This window comes from Siphateles boraxobius, unplaced genomic scaffold (assembly GCF_051911475.1).
Source record: "Siphateles boraxobius isolate OS27281-9 unplaced genomic scaffold, OSU_SipBor_1 61, whole genome shotgun sequence".
NCBI lineage: Eukaryota > Metazoa > Chordata > Actinopteri > Cypriniformes > Leuciscidae > Siphateles > Siphateles boraxobius.
The window spans coordinates 11,757,053-11,774,350 of record NW_027509188.1 but is presented as its reverse complement, the minus strand read 5'-3'; the positions used below and the strand labels follow the sequence as shown (position 1 = coordinate 11,774,350).

General features: G+C 44.0%; 1 protein-coding gene and 1 long non-coding RNA gene across 2 annotated transcripts in view; both read right to left on the bottom strand.

The window, feature by feature from the left end:
* The window catches only part of LOC143718301 (tripartite motif-containing protein 16-like), a 76,494-nt gene extending 75,067 nt beyond the window's left edge, over positions 1–1,427 (bottom strand). Inside the window, exon 1 of the mRNA XM_077209356.1 lies at positions 585–1,427. Coding sequence (XP_077065471.1) covers positions 585–1,286 — 702 coding nt within the window. The 5' untranslated portion in view covers positions 1,287–1,427. The remainder of the gene's footprint in view (positions 1–584) is intronic.
* A 9,340-nt stretch (positions 1,428–10,767) lies between these two features.
* LOC143718420 (uncharacterized) lies at positions 10,768–16,611 on the bottom strand. The gene is made up of 2 exons (XR_013196386.1): positions 16,530–16,611; positions 10,768–11,202 (listed from the first exon to the last, which is right to left on the bottom strand). It is a non-coding gene; the product is annotated as an uncharacterized LOC143718420 (long non-coding RNA).
* Positions 16,612–17,298: the final 687 nt, after the last annotated feature.

The window sequence follows — 17,298 nt, the reverse complement described above, 5'->3', positions numbered from 1 at the left end:
AAGTACAGGCTGTACCATAACTTAGTTACATGTTAATTACATTTTGGTACATGTAATTACAACGTTTATTACTAAGTAATTAACTAAGTAATTACTCTGTATCAAGGACACCGTAAAATAAAGTGTTACCCAATATTTCTGTTAATAAATGCCATCAGTTATAAAATGTTGATCAGAAATCAGTCATTCTAATTTACATGAAGACAGGCATCCCATCTCCATCAAAAATTGTTTATATGGACTGAGATAGATTTACTAAAAAGAAAGTGTTTTTGTCTGTCGCTGCATTTAACTTGTGTTATTCTTGATAGAGATATATTTTGTCAAACAATCTGTGAATATTTTATATTATTTTATGTTGCTTCATCAAATCCTGTTTTACAAAAGTTTGTGTTGTAAATATGTTTATGGTACATTTTCACCATATTTTCTGTTATATATTTTCTGTCACTCAGCAGTGAAAGTCCACTTGCAGTTTCTGTTCACTTCTTCTGACGTCTGCAATGTGATATTATCTGATCATATAAGTGCCAATATAAATAGTGTCAATATTTTTTCATCAGTGTCTAGTTTAAAGTTCATACCTGTTTCTCTGTCCTATGCGCTGCAGCTGATACAGTGTCGTGGTTTTTATGTTCATCCATCGTACACAGCAAACATATACACTTCTGGTCAGTGCGGCAGAAAACCTCAAGGAGTTTATCATGTGTTTGGCAGACCATATCCTGCAGTCGTCCAGTGGCATCAGTCAGATTGTGTCTCTTTCTTTTAACAAAACTCTCATGTTGTTCAAGGTGATTCTGACAGAAAGACTCCAGACACACCAGACAGGACTTGACGGCTTTGCGTTTTCTTCCATCACAGACGTCACACTGCACATCTCCAGCTCCAGCGTAACAGTCAGCAGGAAGTTTAGTCTTCTTCAGTTTCTCCACCACTTCAGCCAGCATGGTGTTTTTAGTTAAAGCAGGTCTTGGACTGAAGGTCTGTCTGCACTGAGGGCAGCTGTAGACTCTCATCTGATCCTCCTGATCCCAGCAGCATGCAATACAGATCTTACAGAAACTGTGTCCACAGGAAGTGGTCACTGGATCCTTCAGGAGATCCAGACACAATGAACACAGGAACTCATCCTGAGAAATTCTGGCTTCTGCCATTTTACTGCTTGAATACAGAGACACAAACACACAACGGCTCAACTGCACTTCAGTTTCAGTTTCTCTGAACTGAAGAGTTTCCTGTTTCCTGTTTCCTGGTTCTGTGTTTGAGTGATGTGTGAAAAACATGTGTCTGCAAATCTATAAAGCAGGCTCCTCACTTCTAGTGTAGTGGGTTTCCGTCTGTGTTGTGTTTTCTTCTTAACAAAAAAGATATCCCACACGATGATCCAGTTGTGATGTGATTTGCACTCGGCTTCTCTCAGTTTCTGTATCAAAATATAACAGACCCCATCAGACAGTTCTAACAAGGAGAATCTCTGGTCCGTGCCGTTCATCGCCATGACATCCCGCGAAAGAGAGAGGGCGGCTGGAAATTACATCAGCTTTTCATTTTATACAGATTAAAACATTTATAAAAAGGGTAAAACAAAGAAAATGACATAGAAATATACATTTTTTTAAATATATATAAAATGAAAAAAAATAACCTTTTGCTTATGGTCACATGACGGCTTTGGACGGCATAGATTACGTGATTGTACTTTCTTCCAAAACAAATTATTTCAAAATAAAAATGCCCTTAAATTAATACCATTAGTTAAAATTTCTTCCAATGATCTAGTGTAACAACATTTACATTTAAATGTATTCATTTAGCAGACCCTTTTATCCAAAGCAACTTACAAATGAGAACCATAGAAGCAGTTAAACTAACAGTAGGACAACAATATGTAAGTGCTATGAGTTTAATCTTTTTTTTAATAAATAAAAATTGAATAGAAGAGAAAGTGTTAGTATCACTGGATCAAGTGCTGCCGAAAAAGATGCGTCTTCAGCAGTTTCTTGTGGCTACTGACTCAGCAGCTCTGGTAGAGTTAGGCAGATCATTCCACCAACAGGGAACAGTCATGGTAAAGGTCCGAGAAAGAGATTTTGTGCCTCTTTGAGATAGTACCACAAGACAACATTCGCTTGCAGAGCGCAAGTTTCTGTATGGCACATAAGTCTGAAGTAATGAGTTTAGGTAAAAGGGAGTAGAGCCAGTGGTTGTTCTGTAGGCAAACGTCAGTGCAGGGCTCGAGACTAACGGCGTCCTATCGTCCTGGGGACGATAGAAAATGTGTTTAGGACGAACAGAAATATTCTCCAGGACGTCTGCAGGACGAAAGTCGAAATTACAAATAGGTTACTATTACAACAACAATTACAATTTTAACAATATTTCAAGTGTATTTCTTTGTAAAAAGTATACATTTTATCATACGTATTAAAAAAGTTAAGGATTCATTAGTTTGATTATTGGAACAAACACTATAATAACATCTTAGTTGATAATTTAATATACCTACTTTATTTTTGACAAAACATCATACTATAGTATATTTATGAGCAGAAATTGGTGAACAAAAGCGTACCTATTTAATGTGACAGTAGTCTTATTTTACAGTCAAAACTTTATAATCTATCCAAAACTAATCACAAAATCTTGTCTAAACATTCATATTTAGTCTGTAACATATTGTGTATGATATATTAGCATATACATGTGAATTTGCAGTTTGTTGCTTATACAGACATTGTATTTCAACATATTTCAGTCTATTTTTACTCATCTTAGTAGGCTATAGCAATATAGTTTGGATGTGTTCATGTAAACATAACGTTTACTAATGTAGGTGCGAGAGTGAATGAACGGCACAGACACGCGCTGTAACTGTAGTAAACAAAGCGCGCGTGTGCGCCTGTGCCGTTCATTCATCATTTACAATTTAAAATTGTAAGTTAACTTAATCCATATGATTGCTTGGATAAGTTGATACAATATTTAATCTTAAGTTAGGACAACAAAACATTAAGTTAAGTTAAACAAAGTATCTTTGTTTGAAATAACAAAATAATAGTTGAAACAAAAAAATCACTTGTTGTAAAACTCACATTTTTAGTTTCAATGAACTAAAAATTTTAAGGCAACCAGGTAACTTACTTTTTTTGAGTCAAACTAACAAATCATTTTTTACAGTGTAGGCTACTGTAGCCTTCATATGGTATGAATCATATCAAGCATTTTATGATGCCACTGTCAAAACAATATAGAGGCATACCTCTTCATTTGCTGAACATTTGTGTAATAATTCATCGCAAGTTAATAAACTGAATATGATGGTGGTCCAGGAGCAGACCATGCACCGGTCCATGCATCAGACCGGTGGCGTGGTGCACTTTCTGGTTTGCTGACCATCACTTTTTAATTTTCACTTGTTGTGGATAATAAGAAAATACATTAAATGTTATTAAAATTAAGGATGAACAAACTATAACTTCATGAATAAAATGAGCATGGACCTCACCCTGTCCTGTCAGCAGAGCGTCCTGTGTCATAAAGGGCTTTGAAATAAACACACAAACTGCACACTGAACACACACGGAGGAATGGACGCTGGGGAGCAGCGACTCGCTATTATTTACACGATTACTACTGAAAGAACTGCTATTAACTGCACATTCATCATATGAAATTTACTGGATGAAAAAGTTCGCGTGGCTGTTGTCAGATTTGGAAGTCCCTCAAAAGGCTCTTTCGCAGTTGTGGGTGGCTTCAGTCGACTTCAGTGAGGCGCGGTGGTTTATGGGATGAGCAGTTCCTTCGCTTGGAAATGAAAATATGTACACAGTCTTGTACCTTTGACTTTTTTTTTGGATTTTATCTTCGTTTTTTCACTCGAATGAATTGTACAGATGCGCGCGCTGTTGTTTACTACAGCTGTACAGCCCGCATCTGTGCCGTTCTTTCACACTCGCACCTACATTAGTAAACATGTTATGTTTACATGAACACATCCAAACTATATTGCTATAGCCTACCGAGATGAGTAAAAATAGACTGAAATATGTTGAAATAAAATGTCTTTGTATAAGCAACAAACTGCAAATAAACATTTGTATGCTAATATATCATAAACATGATATGTTACAGACTAAAATATGAATGTTTAGACAAGATTTTGTTGATTAATTTTGGATAGATTATAAAGTTCTCTTACGAGAGGTTCTCTCGTATTGCGTAAGTTTAGCTTACGCTACGGGAAAGATTCATCTTCTCGAGATACTGAAGCCAAAAAATTATCCTTAATTTTGTATAACTTGTCAACGCAGTGCAGCAGCTAGCAGACCTAGAGCAGGCCATCTCGCGTGCTCATTGGCTGCCCTGCGGGCAACTGCTGCAGACTACCAGTGCGCCCGGCGTGACGTCACGCCCAATGAAGGGCGCCCGCGCCTTTATAGCGTCACAGCCCACCAGATAGGCGTGGCTTAGCGTATAAAATAGGGGCTGTAGGCTGAATTCTCTGATTTTTCGACTCTTCAGCGAGCTCTTCGCATCGCTGGATTTGAGAGAAGCCACCGCCGCCGTCGAACAGCGAACAGCCAGCTTAGGACAGCGCTGAAGAAGCCGGCCGTCTTCGCCACCTTCAGCCATCCGTGCGAGCTACGCTATCCGGCGACGCATCCTTTTTGCAAATCATTCTAAAAGAGCAGCGAGCGTCTTTTTAAAGATGCCTCGCACTTCCTGCGGCTCGTGTAAAGCCCCGCTCAGCGCCGGAGACCGCCACCTGATCTGCGCTCTCTGCCTTGGCCTGGAACACGCAGAGCTCGCCCTCGCGTCCGGGGGCTGCGAGCTCTGTGTGGGGAGCTTCCGCTGTCGACCCTGCGGGCTCGACTCGAAGCGTTCAACACCACAGCAGTCACTCCGCCCCCTGTGGGACCGCGCAGAAAGAAGCGCCGTTCCCTGAGACAGCCGGAACCTGTGGCCACAGCGACGCGTTCGCCGGAGAACCTCCCTCGAGCCTCGCTCTCGCCTTCCCCACCTCTCCTCACTGACGCGCAGCTGCCGCTTGCGAGCCTCACTGCCGTCACTTCGGAGGATGAGTCCGTGGGACACGCCACAAAAGACTGCTGCTCTATCCTGGCATCAGACAGCGAGGAATGGTCGCTTCACTCCGCCTCCTCGTCAATCCAGGAATCCGCCCGTACCCGCGCTGGAGCTGACGCGGAACTTATGCGCCTGCTGACGCAAGCTGTTGACCGTCTCGGGCTCGAGTGGTCGCTGCCGAAGGAACCCGCGCCGAACAGGCTCGACGGCTGCTTCCTTCAAAGTCGCCGCCGCGCAGTTTCAGAAACCAGGCCCGCTCCATTCCTGCCGGAACTTCATGCGGAGCTGACGAAGTCGTGGAATTCACCTTTTTCTGCTAGACTTCAGTCACAGGCCTCCGCGTCGCTCTCCAGAGTGGACGGCGCCGCCGAGAAAGGGTACACAGCGATTCCCCCTGTGGAAGAGGCGGTCGCAGCGCGGTCACGGTCAGCCCTCCCGTCTAAAGCCTGCAGAGCCACTTCCGCCTTGGTCGGCCGCGCTTATGCCGCCTCCGGCTAGGCCGCGTCTGCTCTACACTCGATGGCTGTGCTTCAGATCCTGCAAGCCGACCTCCTCCGTGAATGGGATGAGAAGGGCCGGGACCCAGCTGCGGTTACCGATTTGAGAAGCACGACGGATCTTTCTCTCCGCGCCACCAAAGCTGCAGCCCAGGCCATCGGACGAGCCATGGCCGCGTTAACCGTGACGGAGAGGCACCTCTGGTTAACGCTCGCAGATATGAGGGAAACTGAGCGAGCCACCTTTCTGAACGCGCCGCTTTCCCCCATTGGTCTCTTCGGCCCAGCGGTGAACGGGATTGTTGACCGCTTCTCTATGGTGCAAAAGACCACGCAGGCCATGAACCTCTTCCTGCCGCGACGCTCGAGTTCCGCCACAGGCCGCTCTCGCGAGAGACAAAGCCAGCCTCCTGTGCGAACCAGCACCCAGCGTCCAGCACAGCCTCAGCATCAGCCTTCGCAGCGACGTCAGGGCGGCCGCCCTAGATCGCGCTCAGACAGCCGTCGCAGACCGCCGCCCCCCAGAGGGCCTCGGCAAAGGCTCACGCTGAAGTCTGAGCACGCGAAGCCCTCCTAACAGCGGGAGAGAAAAGACGCGCGTGTCCCGCTGCGGCCGGAACGCCGTCAAAGTTCATTTCCCTGTCAGTCCCCTTCGAACAGGCTACTGCAGTGGTTCAACTAGCAGCCAACAAGCCGGTTTATTCACCCTCTCGCCTGCACACAAACGCGGTTTTCACGGCGACCCTGAGAAATCTCAAAAAGAGTATAATGTCTGGTCCGGCTCACGCCGTCAGTGTTTTAAGTGTAGTGAATGTGCCCACTCTCATAAAGCGCAGAAAAGCCGCTCGAGTGTTGAATGTAAGAAATGTGTCCACAGGTCTATGCCCACTATCTGCCCGCTCTGTTACACGATCAAAGAAGCTTATGAACGTAAGTCTCGTGCCCGCCAGAGAGCGCTCACGCTTGCTAACACAAACCTTCCCCCGGGCCCCGCCTGTGCGTTTAAGTGTTATCACAATACACAGGGCGTTAATAAAACGCTCCCCATCTACTATGATCGGGGCGTCAGATACAGTTGTAAGTCTCGTGCCCGCGTGCGCGCGCTCACGCTTACAGAGAGCTCTCCCGCCCAGAGCGCTGCTCGTGCGTCAAAGTGTGGTAAAAGTATGTTCCCCATCCCTTATGATCAGGACATCTCACATAAGTCAGCCGGTCTCGGCTGTCAGCGAGCGGCCATTGCCCAGAACGCACGCTCTCGGCTCCGGTTCAGTTTCACAAGCCCGCAAATGGCGGCGGTCTGAACCCGGAGGCCATTCGCCCCCTGGCAGCTCACATAGATGCGTGGGAAACTATCCCAAGGGATTTCAGAATGGGTGTTGAGCACAATAAAGCAGGGCTATGCACTTCAATTCATTCGCCGTCCTCCGCGCTTTCAAACCCGGACCGCGACGATAGTGAATGCGGAAGTAGCACACCTACTTCACGCAGAAATAGGAAAGCTGCTGTGCAAAGGGGCTATAGAAAAGGTGCCGCCTTCTCTGAGCGAGTCAGGCTTTTACAGCCGATATTTTCTCGTACCCAAGAAGGACGGAGCCTTCAGACTTATCCTAGATCTGAGATATTTGAACAAAGTGCTTGTAAAAAGACCGTTCAAAATGCTTACGACCAGAAAAATCCTCGCGCACGTTCGCCCGAGGGACTGGTTTATTTCTCTAGATCTGAAGGATGCCTATTTTCAGATTCAGATAGTACCCCGTCACAGGCAATTTTTGAGATTCGCCTTCGACGGTCAGGCATATCAATACACCGTCCTGCCGTTCGGCCTGTCCCTAGCACCCCGTACATTTACAAAGTGCATGGACGCGGCGCTCGCCCCCCTGAGAAGTCAGGGGCTGCGCATAATGAACTATCTGGACGATTGGCTGATATTGGCACAGTCAGAGACAGAACTACTATCCCACAGAACAGTGCTTCTCAGTCATCTGGAAAGCTTGGGTCTCACGGTCAACTGGACCAAGAGCTCATTACTGCCCAGCCAGTCAATTTCCTTTTTAGGAATAGAACTGGACTCGGTGACCATGACGGCTCGTTTATCGACACAGCGCGTGCGCCGTGTTCGCCACCTAGCCGCATCTTTCCAGAAGGGCAGCTTTCTCCCTTTGAAAACATTTCAAAGGATGTTGGGCTGTATGGCATCAGCTGCAGCGGTGCTCCAGCTGGGCCTACTGCGCATGCGCCCACTCCAACGCTGGTTGAACGCTCGCGCGCCTCGCCGAGCCTGGGTGTCTGGCGGCCAGAAAATCAGAGTGACTCAGACCTGCATAACAGCTCTGCAGCCCTGGTTAGTGGCCGATTGGTACCAGCAGGGAGTAATGATGGGAACCATCTCTTATCGGAAGGTCATCTCGACAGACGCGTCCAACTCGGGTTGGGGCGTGCTGTTCGAGGGCAGACCGGCCTTTGGCCAGTGGTCAGACCAGGAGAAGGGTTTTCACATAAACTGTCTGGAAATGATAGCGGTCGAGAACGCGCTGAAGTGCTTCCTCCCGTTTATACAGGACCAGCATGTTCTTGTCCGCTCGGACAACACATCTGTGGTATCCTATGTAAACCGTCAGGGCGGTGTCAGTTCCAGAAATCTCTGCAATCTGACGGAACGCCTCCTTATTTGGTCACAGACGAACCTGCGCTAGCTGAGGGCGGCGCATGTGCCTGGCCATTTGAACGACGGCCCAGACAGACTGTCCAGGGACAATGTTCCCCCAGGGGAATGGTCCCTGCATCCCCAAACGGTCCAGAAACTGTGGCGCCTATTCGGCAGAGCGGAAGTCGACCTGTTTGCGTCAAAAGACAACGCTCAATGCCCGACGTTCTTCTCGAAGGACGAGGACGCGCTGGCCCAGGTTTGGCCCAGCCTCCCGCTATATGCTTTCCTTCCGGTCTCTCTGTTGCCACAGGTGATCAAGAGGATCAGGGAAACGCGCCACTCGGTGCTCCTCATAGCCCCGCGTTGGGAGAATCAGACTTGGTTCCCGGAACTGGCACGGCTGTCACATACAGCTCCGTGGCCGATTCCGGTGAGGGCAGATCTCCTCTCTCAAGCTCGCGGCACGATCTGGCATCCCCATCCAGAGCGCTGGTCTCTGCATGCATGGTTGATCAACGGGTACTCGTTGCCCTGCCAGAAGGAGTGATGAACACGATCACGCAGTCTAGAGCCCCTTCCACGAGAAGGCTCTACGCGTCTAAATGGTCGGTGTTCTCTGGATGGTGCACCGACAGAGGTCTGGACCCGCGGACATGCGGGGTGGCGCATCTGCTCACTTTCCTACAAGAGCTGTTGGATAAGGGAAGATCCCCATCCACGCTCAAAGTTTACGTGGCGGCCGTAGCAACATTCGCGGAATCGACGCACGGCCAGTCACTGGGAAGACATGAGTTGGTCATCCGCTTCCTTAGAGGAGCTAGAAGGATGAATCCGCCGCGCCCCCCGTCGGTTCCCATGTGGGATCTTTCACTGGTCCTCGAGGCCCTGAAAGCTTTTCCATTTGAACCACTAGACTCCGTGGAGTTGAAATATCTATCACTAAAAGCCGTTTTTCTGACTGCACTGTCGTCAGTAAAACGTGTAGGGGATCTGCACGCGCTGTCTGTCAGCGCGTCGTGTCTTGAGTTCAGACCAAATGACTCTAAAGTCATCCTCAGACCTAGACATGGTTATGTCCCTAAAGTGATGGGCACTCCATTCAGAGCGCAAGTTATTTCGCTGTCAGCTCTCCCAGCATCTGACAGCGAAAGTGATGTGAATCTCCTCTGCCCTGTCAGAGCGCTGAGGTTTTACATTACGCGCTCCGCCTCCTTCAGGCGTTCGGAACAGCTTTTCGTTTCGTTTGGTGGGCGCGCCAAGGGGATTGCCTCCTCGAAACAGAGCCTGTCCAGATGGATAGTGGACGCTATAGCGGCAGCTTACGCGTCAAAAGGCCTGCAATGCCCTCTGGGCATCAGGGCTCATTCCACGAGAGGCGTGGCCTCGTCGTGGGCATGGTCCAGTGGAATTTCTATCCATGACATATGTGTAGCGGCGGGCTGGAGCTCCCCGTCTACCTTTGTCAGGTTTTATAACCTAGAAGTTCCTGCCTTGCAGGCTAAACTGTTGTCAGTCTGAAAAGAGGTGTATTCTGCCCAGATCTCCTGCTCAGATCACGTTCATGACTCAGCTCTCCTGGTTGAGCTGCACTAAGTAGGGTATGTGCCATATGACTATACAGACCGGCGCGCTGCTCTGTATTCCCTATGTGTGCTTATGTACAAGTGATGGCCCGCGTGGCTGGCCACCTTATTTTTTCCACTTATGGGGTTCCCCTCAACCTCGGGGTCTCATGTGGATGCTTGGCGCGCACGGCATTGACAAAGTGTTCCCGTAGCGTAAGCTAAACTTACGCAATACGAGAGAACCTCTCGTAAGAGAACGATACTCGGTTACTAACGTAACCTCGGTTCTCTCTAGAGAGGGAACGAGTATTGCGTAACCGGCCGTGCTCGCGCCACGAGCGACTTCGCTTCAGTCGTCGAAAAACCAGAGAATTCAGCCTACAGCCCCTATTTTATACGCTAAGCCACGCCTATCTGGTGGGCTGTGACGCTATAAAGGCGCGGGCGCCCTTCATTGGGCGTGACGTCACGCCGGGCGCACTGGTAGGCTGCAGCAGTTGCCCGCAGGGCAGCCAATGAGCACGCGAGATGGCCTGCTCTAGGTCTGCTAGCTGCTGCACTGCGTTGACAAGTTATACAAAATTAAGGATAATTTTTTGGCTTCAGTATCTCGAGAAGATGAATCTTTCCCGTAGCGTAAGCTAAACTTACGCAATACTCGTTCCCTCTCTAGAGAGAACCGAGGTTACGTTAGTAACCGAGTATCGTTTTTACTGTAAAAAAAAAAACTACTGCCACATCAAATAAGCTTTTGTTCGCCAATTTCTGCACATATGTTAAATATATAGTATGGAATGTTTTGATAAAAATAAAGTAGGTATATTGAATTATCAACTAAGATGTTATTATAGTGTTTGTTCCAATATTCAAACTAATGAATCCTTACCTTTGAAATACGCATGATAAAATGTATACTTTTTTTACGACCTGTGGCTCCAAAAGGCCATAACAAAGGAAAGGACACACCCAGTCGTCGGATCCAACTCAATATTTATTAACAGAACAGAAGACTAAACGAAACAAGTGCAAATGTATCGTCAGTAAAATCAGTAATGTAGGGTGTGGAATGTAAACATGAACTGTAATGAGGCTCTGGTGTAAGTGCAACAACGGAAAAAAATAGCAACATAAACAAACAAAATTTGGAGACCCGAGGAGTAGTAAAAGGGCTCATTTTAAAGGGCATTAAGATAGGGCATCCAGGTGAACGTGATGAGACCACTCAGCGAACCGCCCATCATCTAAGTATGGAGGCGTCACATACCGGATCGTCACACCCCTCCCCTTAAGACAGGGGTTCTGTCAAGATCCCTCGAGCGATGTTAGACACATGATCGCCCTTGAACAGCACTGTCAAACAGCTCAGCCAAGGATAAATCCGAAAGTTGCTCCTCTCCCATCTCATCTGCAGACACAGGAAAAGAATCAGGCACAGGCAGAGAACTACACAGTTGATTCAACATTATTTTTGGATTATCAACTATTTCCTTGGTCGTGCTTCGAGTCATTGCACAAGTTGTTACACACACAGGATGTCCATTTTCAGGGGTCTGTGGAAGCACATCATTTGATGAAACTATGGGTGATACAGGACCGTTAGGCCACACACGTTTGCCTGCTAACTCATTCCCCAAAATAAGATGAACACCTTCAACTGGCGATGCAGGACGAAAACAATGTCACCATTCACCAAACTCGAACACAGCTTGACCCTATGGAGAGAAACGGTTAGTGTACTCATACCCATTCCTCGGAGTAACACGCTGTCACCAGTGTCAGACCGCAAAGAAAATGGTAAAATAGACTCTAAAATGAACGAATCCATAGCCCCCGTGTCCCTCAAGATCTTGACAGGTACTTTCTCATTACTACCCACAAAGAGACATGTAGCCTTCAGTAAGGAAAGGATAAACAGTTAGTATTCACTCTTTCCTTTACACAATTCTCATCATCATTATAGGAAGCTGAGGCCACAAAAGCAGCTGATTTAGGAGACTTATTAACTTCATGTTTAGCCTTCTCCTCAAGTAAAGGACAATCTGCCTTCCAGTGCCCTTTTTCACAACAGTAGTTATATGAAGTGTTGGGAAGGATACTTTCGAAACGTATTTCGTTACAGAATACATAATACATGCCCAAAAATGTAATTTGTAATGTATTCCGTTACGTTACTCAATCTGAGTAATCAATGTTTCATCAACCGGAGGGTGCGGTGGTGACGCGTTCATGTAACATGTAAGGGCGGCGCTGCCAATAAAGTATCTAAAAGCTGTCACAAAGAACCGGCAAAAGTAATGATTATGAATATGTCAAATATAGCAAGGAGATATTTTAATTGTTTATTAATAAACAAGTGTTTTCTTTGTCAGTGTCGGCTAAGATGAAGTTGACGATGCTGACTCGCGATCTTCAGTAGTGAACGCGCCAGAGAGAAATGCACATTTCATACGGATTACATAAGCAGAGAGCAGTCTGTAGTCTGTTTTCTTTCGTATTCAATTGTTCTGTTTAAAAGTAGACATGTCTGAGAGGCGAGTAGGTTACTTTATACGCTGAGTTTCGGTTCATTTATGAGACGAGCTCCAGTTCACGCGCCGGCGGCTCCGTTTCGTGATTATCTATCGTCTGCTATATTTACTACTTATTTATTAAATCCAGGCAATTGGTTGATGAAACCTTGATTAAAATTAAGATACAATTAATACAAAACGAAATTCAATTTAAAGAAAGTTTTTGTGCTTTCTGTTGGATGTCTCTGTGAAAGTTTTAAAGCATCTTTTAGTGCCGCTTTCAGAGCGCTCAGGTCCTTAACGGAGAACTGTTGCGTCCGTAACATTGTTTTTCCTCATAAATGCGAAAAATAAAATAATATAAAATGAATATTTTATGTTCTGTGGAGACTGAGAGCCAACCCTTCTTCATCCGGTGGGTAGTAGTATTACTTTGGTTTGCGCAGTGTAATTCACAGAATTACAAAAAAATATTTTGCCACCTAAAAGTTAAATATTGTTTTGTGTCACGCATGTTTTCCTCATATTAAATATAAACCAAATGTTTAGACAAATATTTTTCTAATGTCTGGACTCCTTTATTAAGGGAGTATGGATATAAACAGACGTTTCAATATATTGGTATTAAATGCATTTTCTGAGAATTTATATTTCAAGTTTTGACTGTAAATGTCACGTTTATAACGGAATTGGCCAATTTTAAAGAATGTATCTTCAACTAGTTTTGTGGTGTAGGTCTACGTATTTTATAATGTTAACTTCAAATAATACTAGTAATTTGAAGATGTGGTAGCATTGGATCTGGACGGGAAGACCCAGGAAGATCCTCCCTTCTCTTTCTTTAATGTGAAATGCTGTTTGAATTTCCAAGATAGAAACGTATTCTTGCCCTGGATCTGTTGTTACGGCTCCATCTCTACATCTAGCTCCCGCTGCTCCTCTTCCAACTCCATTGTGACTTAACTGATCACGCAAACCGTCCATTTTTTCGTTTTCATATTGGGGCTTCTGGGAAATGCATGGAGTTGCTTTAATTTATTTAGAGAGTGAATAAACTCGTGAAACAGAGAAGTATCGTCACGTAATCCATTGATTTCAAAAATGTAACTGTATTCTAAATACCAACTATTTAAATTGTAACTGTAACGGAATACAGTTACTCATAATTTGTATTCTGAATACGTAACACCGGTACATGTATTCCGTTACTCCCCAACACTGGTTATATGTCTTATGTGGGTCAAACTTCCCAGTAGGAAAATAACTAGACTTGGGAGGAAAACTATTCAGAGATGTACTAGGCCGAGCAGTAATTACGTCTCCCCGTGAGCACTAGTCGACAAAGCTACTTCTGTGAGTGAGTACATAATCGTCAGTCAATGTTGCTGCTTCTTCAGGTGAATTAACGTTACGTTTATTAATATAAATGGCAATACTGTCTGGAACAGAAACTTTAAATTGTTCCAATATCATCAGTTGGACCAAATCAAAGGATGCAATATCTAGCGCAGTATACCAACGAGTAAAGTATTTTCTCAAATCCTGTACAAACTCCAAATGAGACTGTCCGTGTTCCTTCTTACACGCCCTGAAACGCTGACGATATGCTTCAGGCACACACTCATAAGACTTTAACACCGCTAATTAAATTCTATCATAATCCTGTAAATCTTCCCTACTCAAAGCAGAAAAGTCTAACTGAGCCTTTTCCGGTCAACACGCACTGCAACAATAACACACGATTTTCTTCTGACCAATCCTGTAGCTCAGTGTTACGCTCAAAGAGAGTGAAACCGATATCAGAATCCTCTTCATTAAATTTAGGAACAAATTTCAAAATTGAATTCAGTGCAAATGTACCTGCATCTTCCTTATCACTAGAAAACGCCCCCTTATCCTTCTTCACAAGTCTTAGTTTTTTAAACTTCAACCTCAATTTTCGCTTTCTCTAATTCCATCCTACCGTATTCGGATTGCTGTTTTGCTCTTTCATGTTCCATTTGCAACAGCAACAATTATTTTTGCTGGTCAAACATCAATACAGATTGTAAACTGGTCGGCATTTGTGCCGACGAAATCGGCTCTCTATCCATTTCCATACTCAAAATGCTCCTTCCAAATAATTTAGACTTCATCTCAACTTTAAAACTTTCCTTGAGTTTTTTTTATCAACGACATCTATTTTATAATGTGCAGCAATTCTTAAAAGCTGTTCCTTCATATATTTTTCTAACAATACATATGACGGAGATTCAATAAACGCATCAATATCCGCCATCAGAGAAACAAATAGACTAATAAGCAAGCCAAATGTGCAATCAAATACTGGGAGGATTCCCCTCTAACTTTCCTCAAAAAACAATCTATCTATCTATCTATCTATCTATCTATCTAGCTATCTATCTATCTAGTCTTCATGTGGCTACTGGCAGGGGGTATTTATGCACTAAAACCCAGTGGGTGAAAAATGCTACCGGTCAGACCAGCGACACTTTCAACACCCTGGATGTGCCCCAGAGTCAACTGCTACTACCCGCTTTCCCCGCAACACTACCAAAGCATAAAAAAAATAACCAACATGTCTCAAAGGAAACATGCTGCTATACTTCAATGCAACAACCAAACGCTGCACACAAATCAAACAGACTTCCACACGTGTGTCCCGTTACGCGGAAGTGATGTCACAATATTCAAATAAGATTTTCTCTTACAAACGCTATAATCATACTGATTACGCCAAATTCAAAAAAGAACAAATACCAAACGGACGAGCCCCCATTTGTTAGGACCAGTGGCTCCAAAAGCCCGCAACAAAGGAAGGGACACACACAGTCGTCGGATCTAACTCAATATTTATTAACAGAACAGAAGAATAAACCAAACAAGTGCAAAGGTATTGTCAGTAAAATCAGTAATGTAGGGTGTGGAATGTAAACATGAACTGTAATGAGGCTCTGGTGTAAGTGCAACAATGGGAAAAAACAGTAACATAAACAAACAAAAGGTGGAGCCCTGAGGAGTAGTAAAAGGGCTAATTTCAAAGGGCATTAAGATAGGGCATCCAGGTGAAGAGTGATGAGACCACTCATGGAACCGCCCATCATCTAAGTACGGGGGCGTCACATACCGGATCGTCACACTTTTTACAAAGAAAGATTACACTTGAAATATTGTTAAAATTGTAATTGTTGTTGTAATTGTAACCTTTTTATTGTGTTTTATTATTGACAAATTTGGGGAGAGGATACATATTCCAAAACCTTCTGAAAATACAGTATGAGAATTAACTGCACAATTACTAGAAATGTTTACCTTGGATTTTATTCAATTTGCATGCATACAAAAAAGACAAATTTTTTCAAGATGTTTCCAACTCTAACTTTGAACCAATTCTGTATAATATATATATATATATATATATATATATACACACACTTCTTATCACCTTATACATATAAAACAGTACCTATCTATGGTTAAATTACACAATAAAACAATGCAACTAATGAATTAACAAACATAAACCTTGTTTTACAGGAATATTGGAAACCCCCAGTTACATCATACCCAACATGGTTTCTCCCAATCAGACAGCTTGTCTACCATGTTTAAATACTATGCTTTTAAAACAATACAGTTTTGGTCATTGTTGTTTCACAAGCAGGTAAGTTATATATGTTATACTGTGTAATCCAATCTTGAATAAATATTTCAAATCAAACATATGTGTATTGTGGTTATTTATAACAATGAATTAACAATGTAAGTGGCTAATGTTACCCAAACACATTGTGCATATCCACTACACATAACGAGCAAATACACATCCTACCATCCTAAACACATTATACACAATACCTTCAAACATTCACATATATTGCACCAGTCCGAGTATGCATGATTTTGATGTCAGTAAACAGACTGTATTAATGCTGCGACAATGTCTGGGTGTGTTTGATATGGTGTACGTGAATACAGTCCATTCATGATCACAGGGTTGGCACCGTGACAGTAACCATTAGTTTGCAAATTAAGAAATTACAATATTTTACACATCACTAGGAATAACAATCAATTTTATTAAGGTTGCTTTTCTTAAATAAGACATCCTTGATGACATAATCAGCCTTCAAATGCGACTACCGAAGTATGCAGCCCTTGAAGACGCAGCATATATATCTATTTCTGCCCCTGGTCTGTGTGTTGTAGTGAAATGCATTACCTTAATGGCAATTCACGAACGATGAGGTGGAGAATCAAAGTCAGAGTGCAGCAGCATTTTAATGTGTATTGCAATGGAGGCTATGGAGCAGGCAGGCAGATCAGGCTGTGGACAAAATGCAAAATATTGAGCAAAATATTGAGGACAATGGTGATGAAGCTGTTAATCTGGATTTTGATTTTGTTAATCTGGATTTCTTGCTCTGATAATCCTAAAGAGAAACCCCATAATGATGCTAAAAGGAAACTGGCTGTGAATGGGCAGCTAGAGCCGAAATGTGTCTCATTCTGCACTTTCAGAACTATTAGGTATACTTTTGGAGTTAGGTTTGGATTTTCCAAAGGATCCCAGAACTCTCCTCAGTTCAGTGAAAAAATGTGATTTGAAAGAGATGGGTCAGTGTAACTACTATCATTTTGGCCTTACAAGTGCAATAATTTCAGAATTGAAAATAACAAGCGAGAGTGAACTGACAACAGAGACATTGAGTCTCTCCTAACGAGCTGGTGATCTGAATCAAGTGTGTTAAATAAGGAGACATGCAAAATGTGCAGAGCAGTGGGTCCCGATGACTGGAGTTGAGAACCACTGGTGTAAATGTTGATGGATTACCTCTTTCTAGGAGCTCTAATATGCAGTTGTGGCCTATATTAGGTAAAATATTTGAATTACCAAAAGCAAATGTGTTTATATTCTGTGTCTATGCAGGTACTTGTAAACCTGAATCAGTAAATGACTACATGCATGATTTTATAGAAGATTTAAAAGT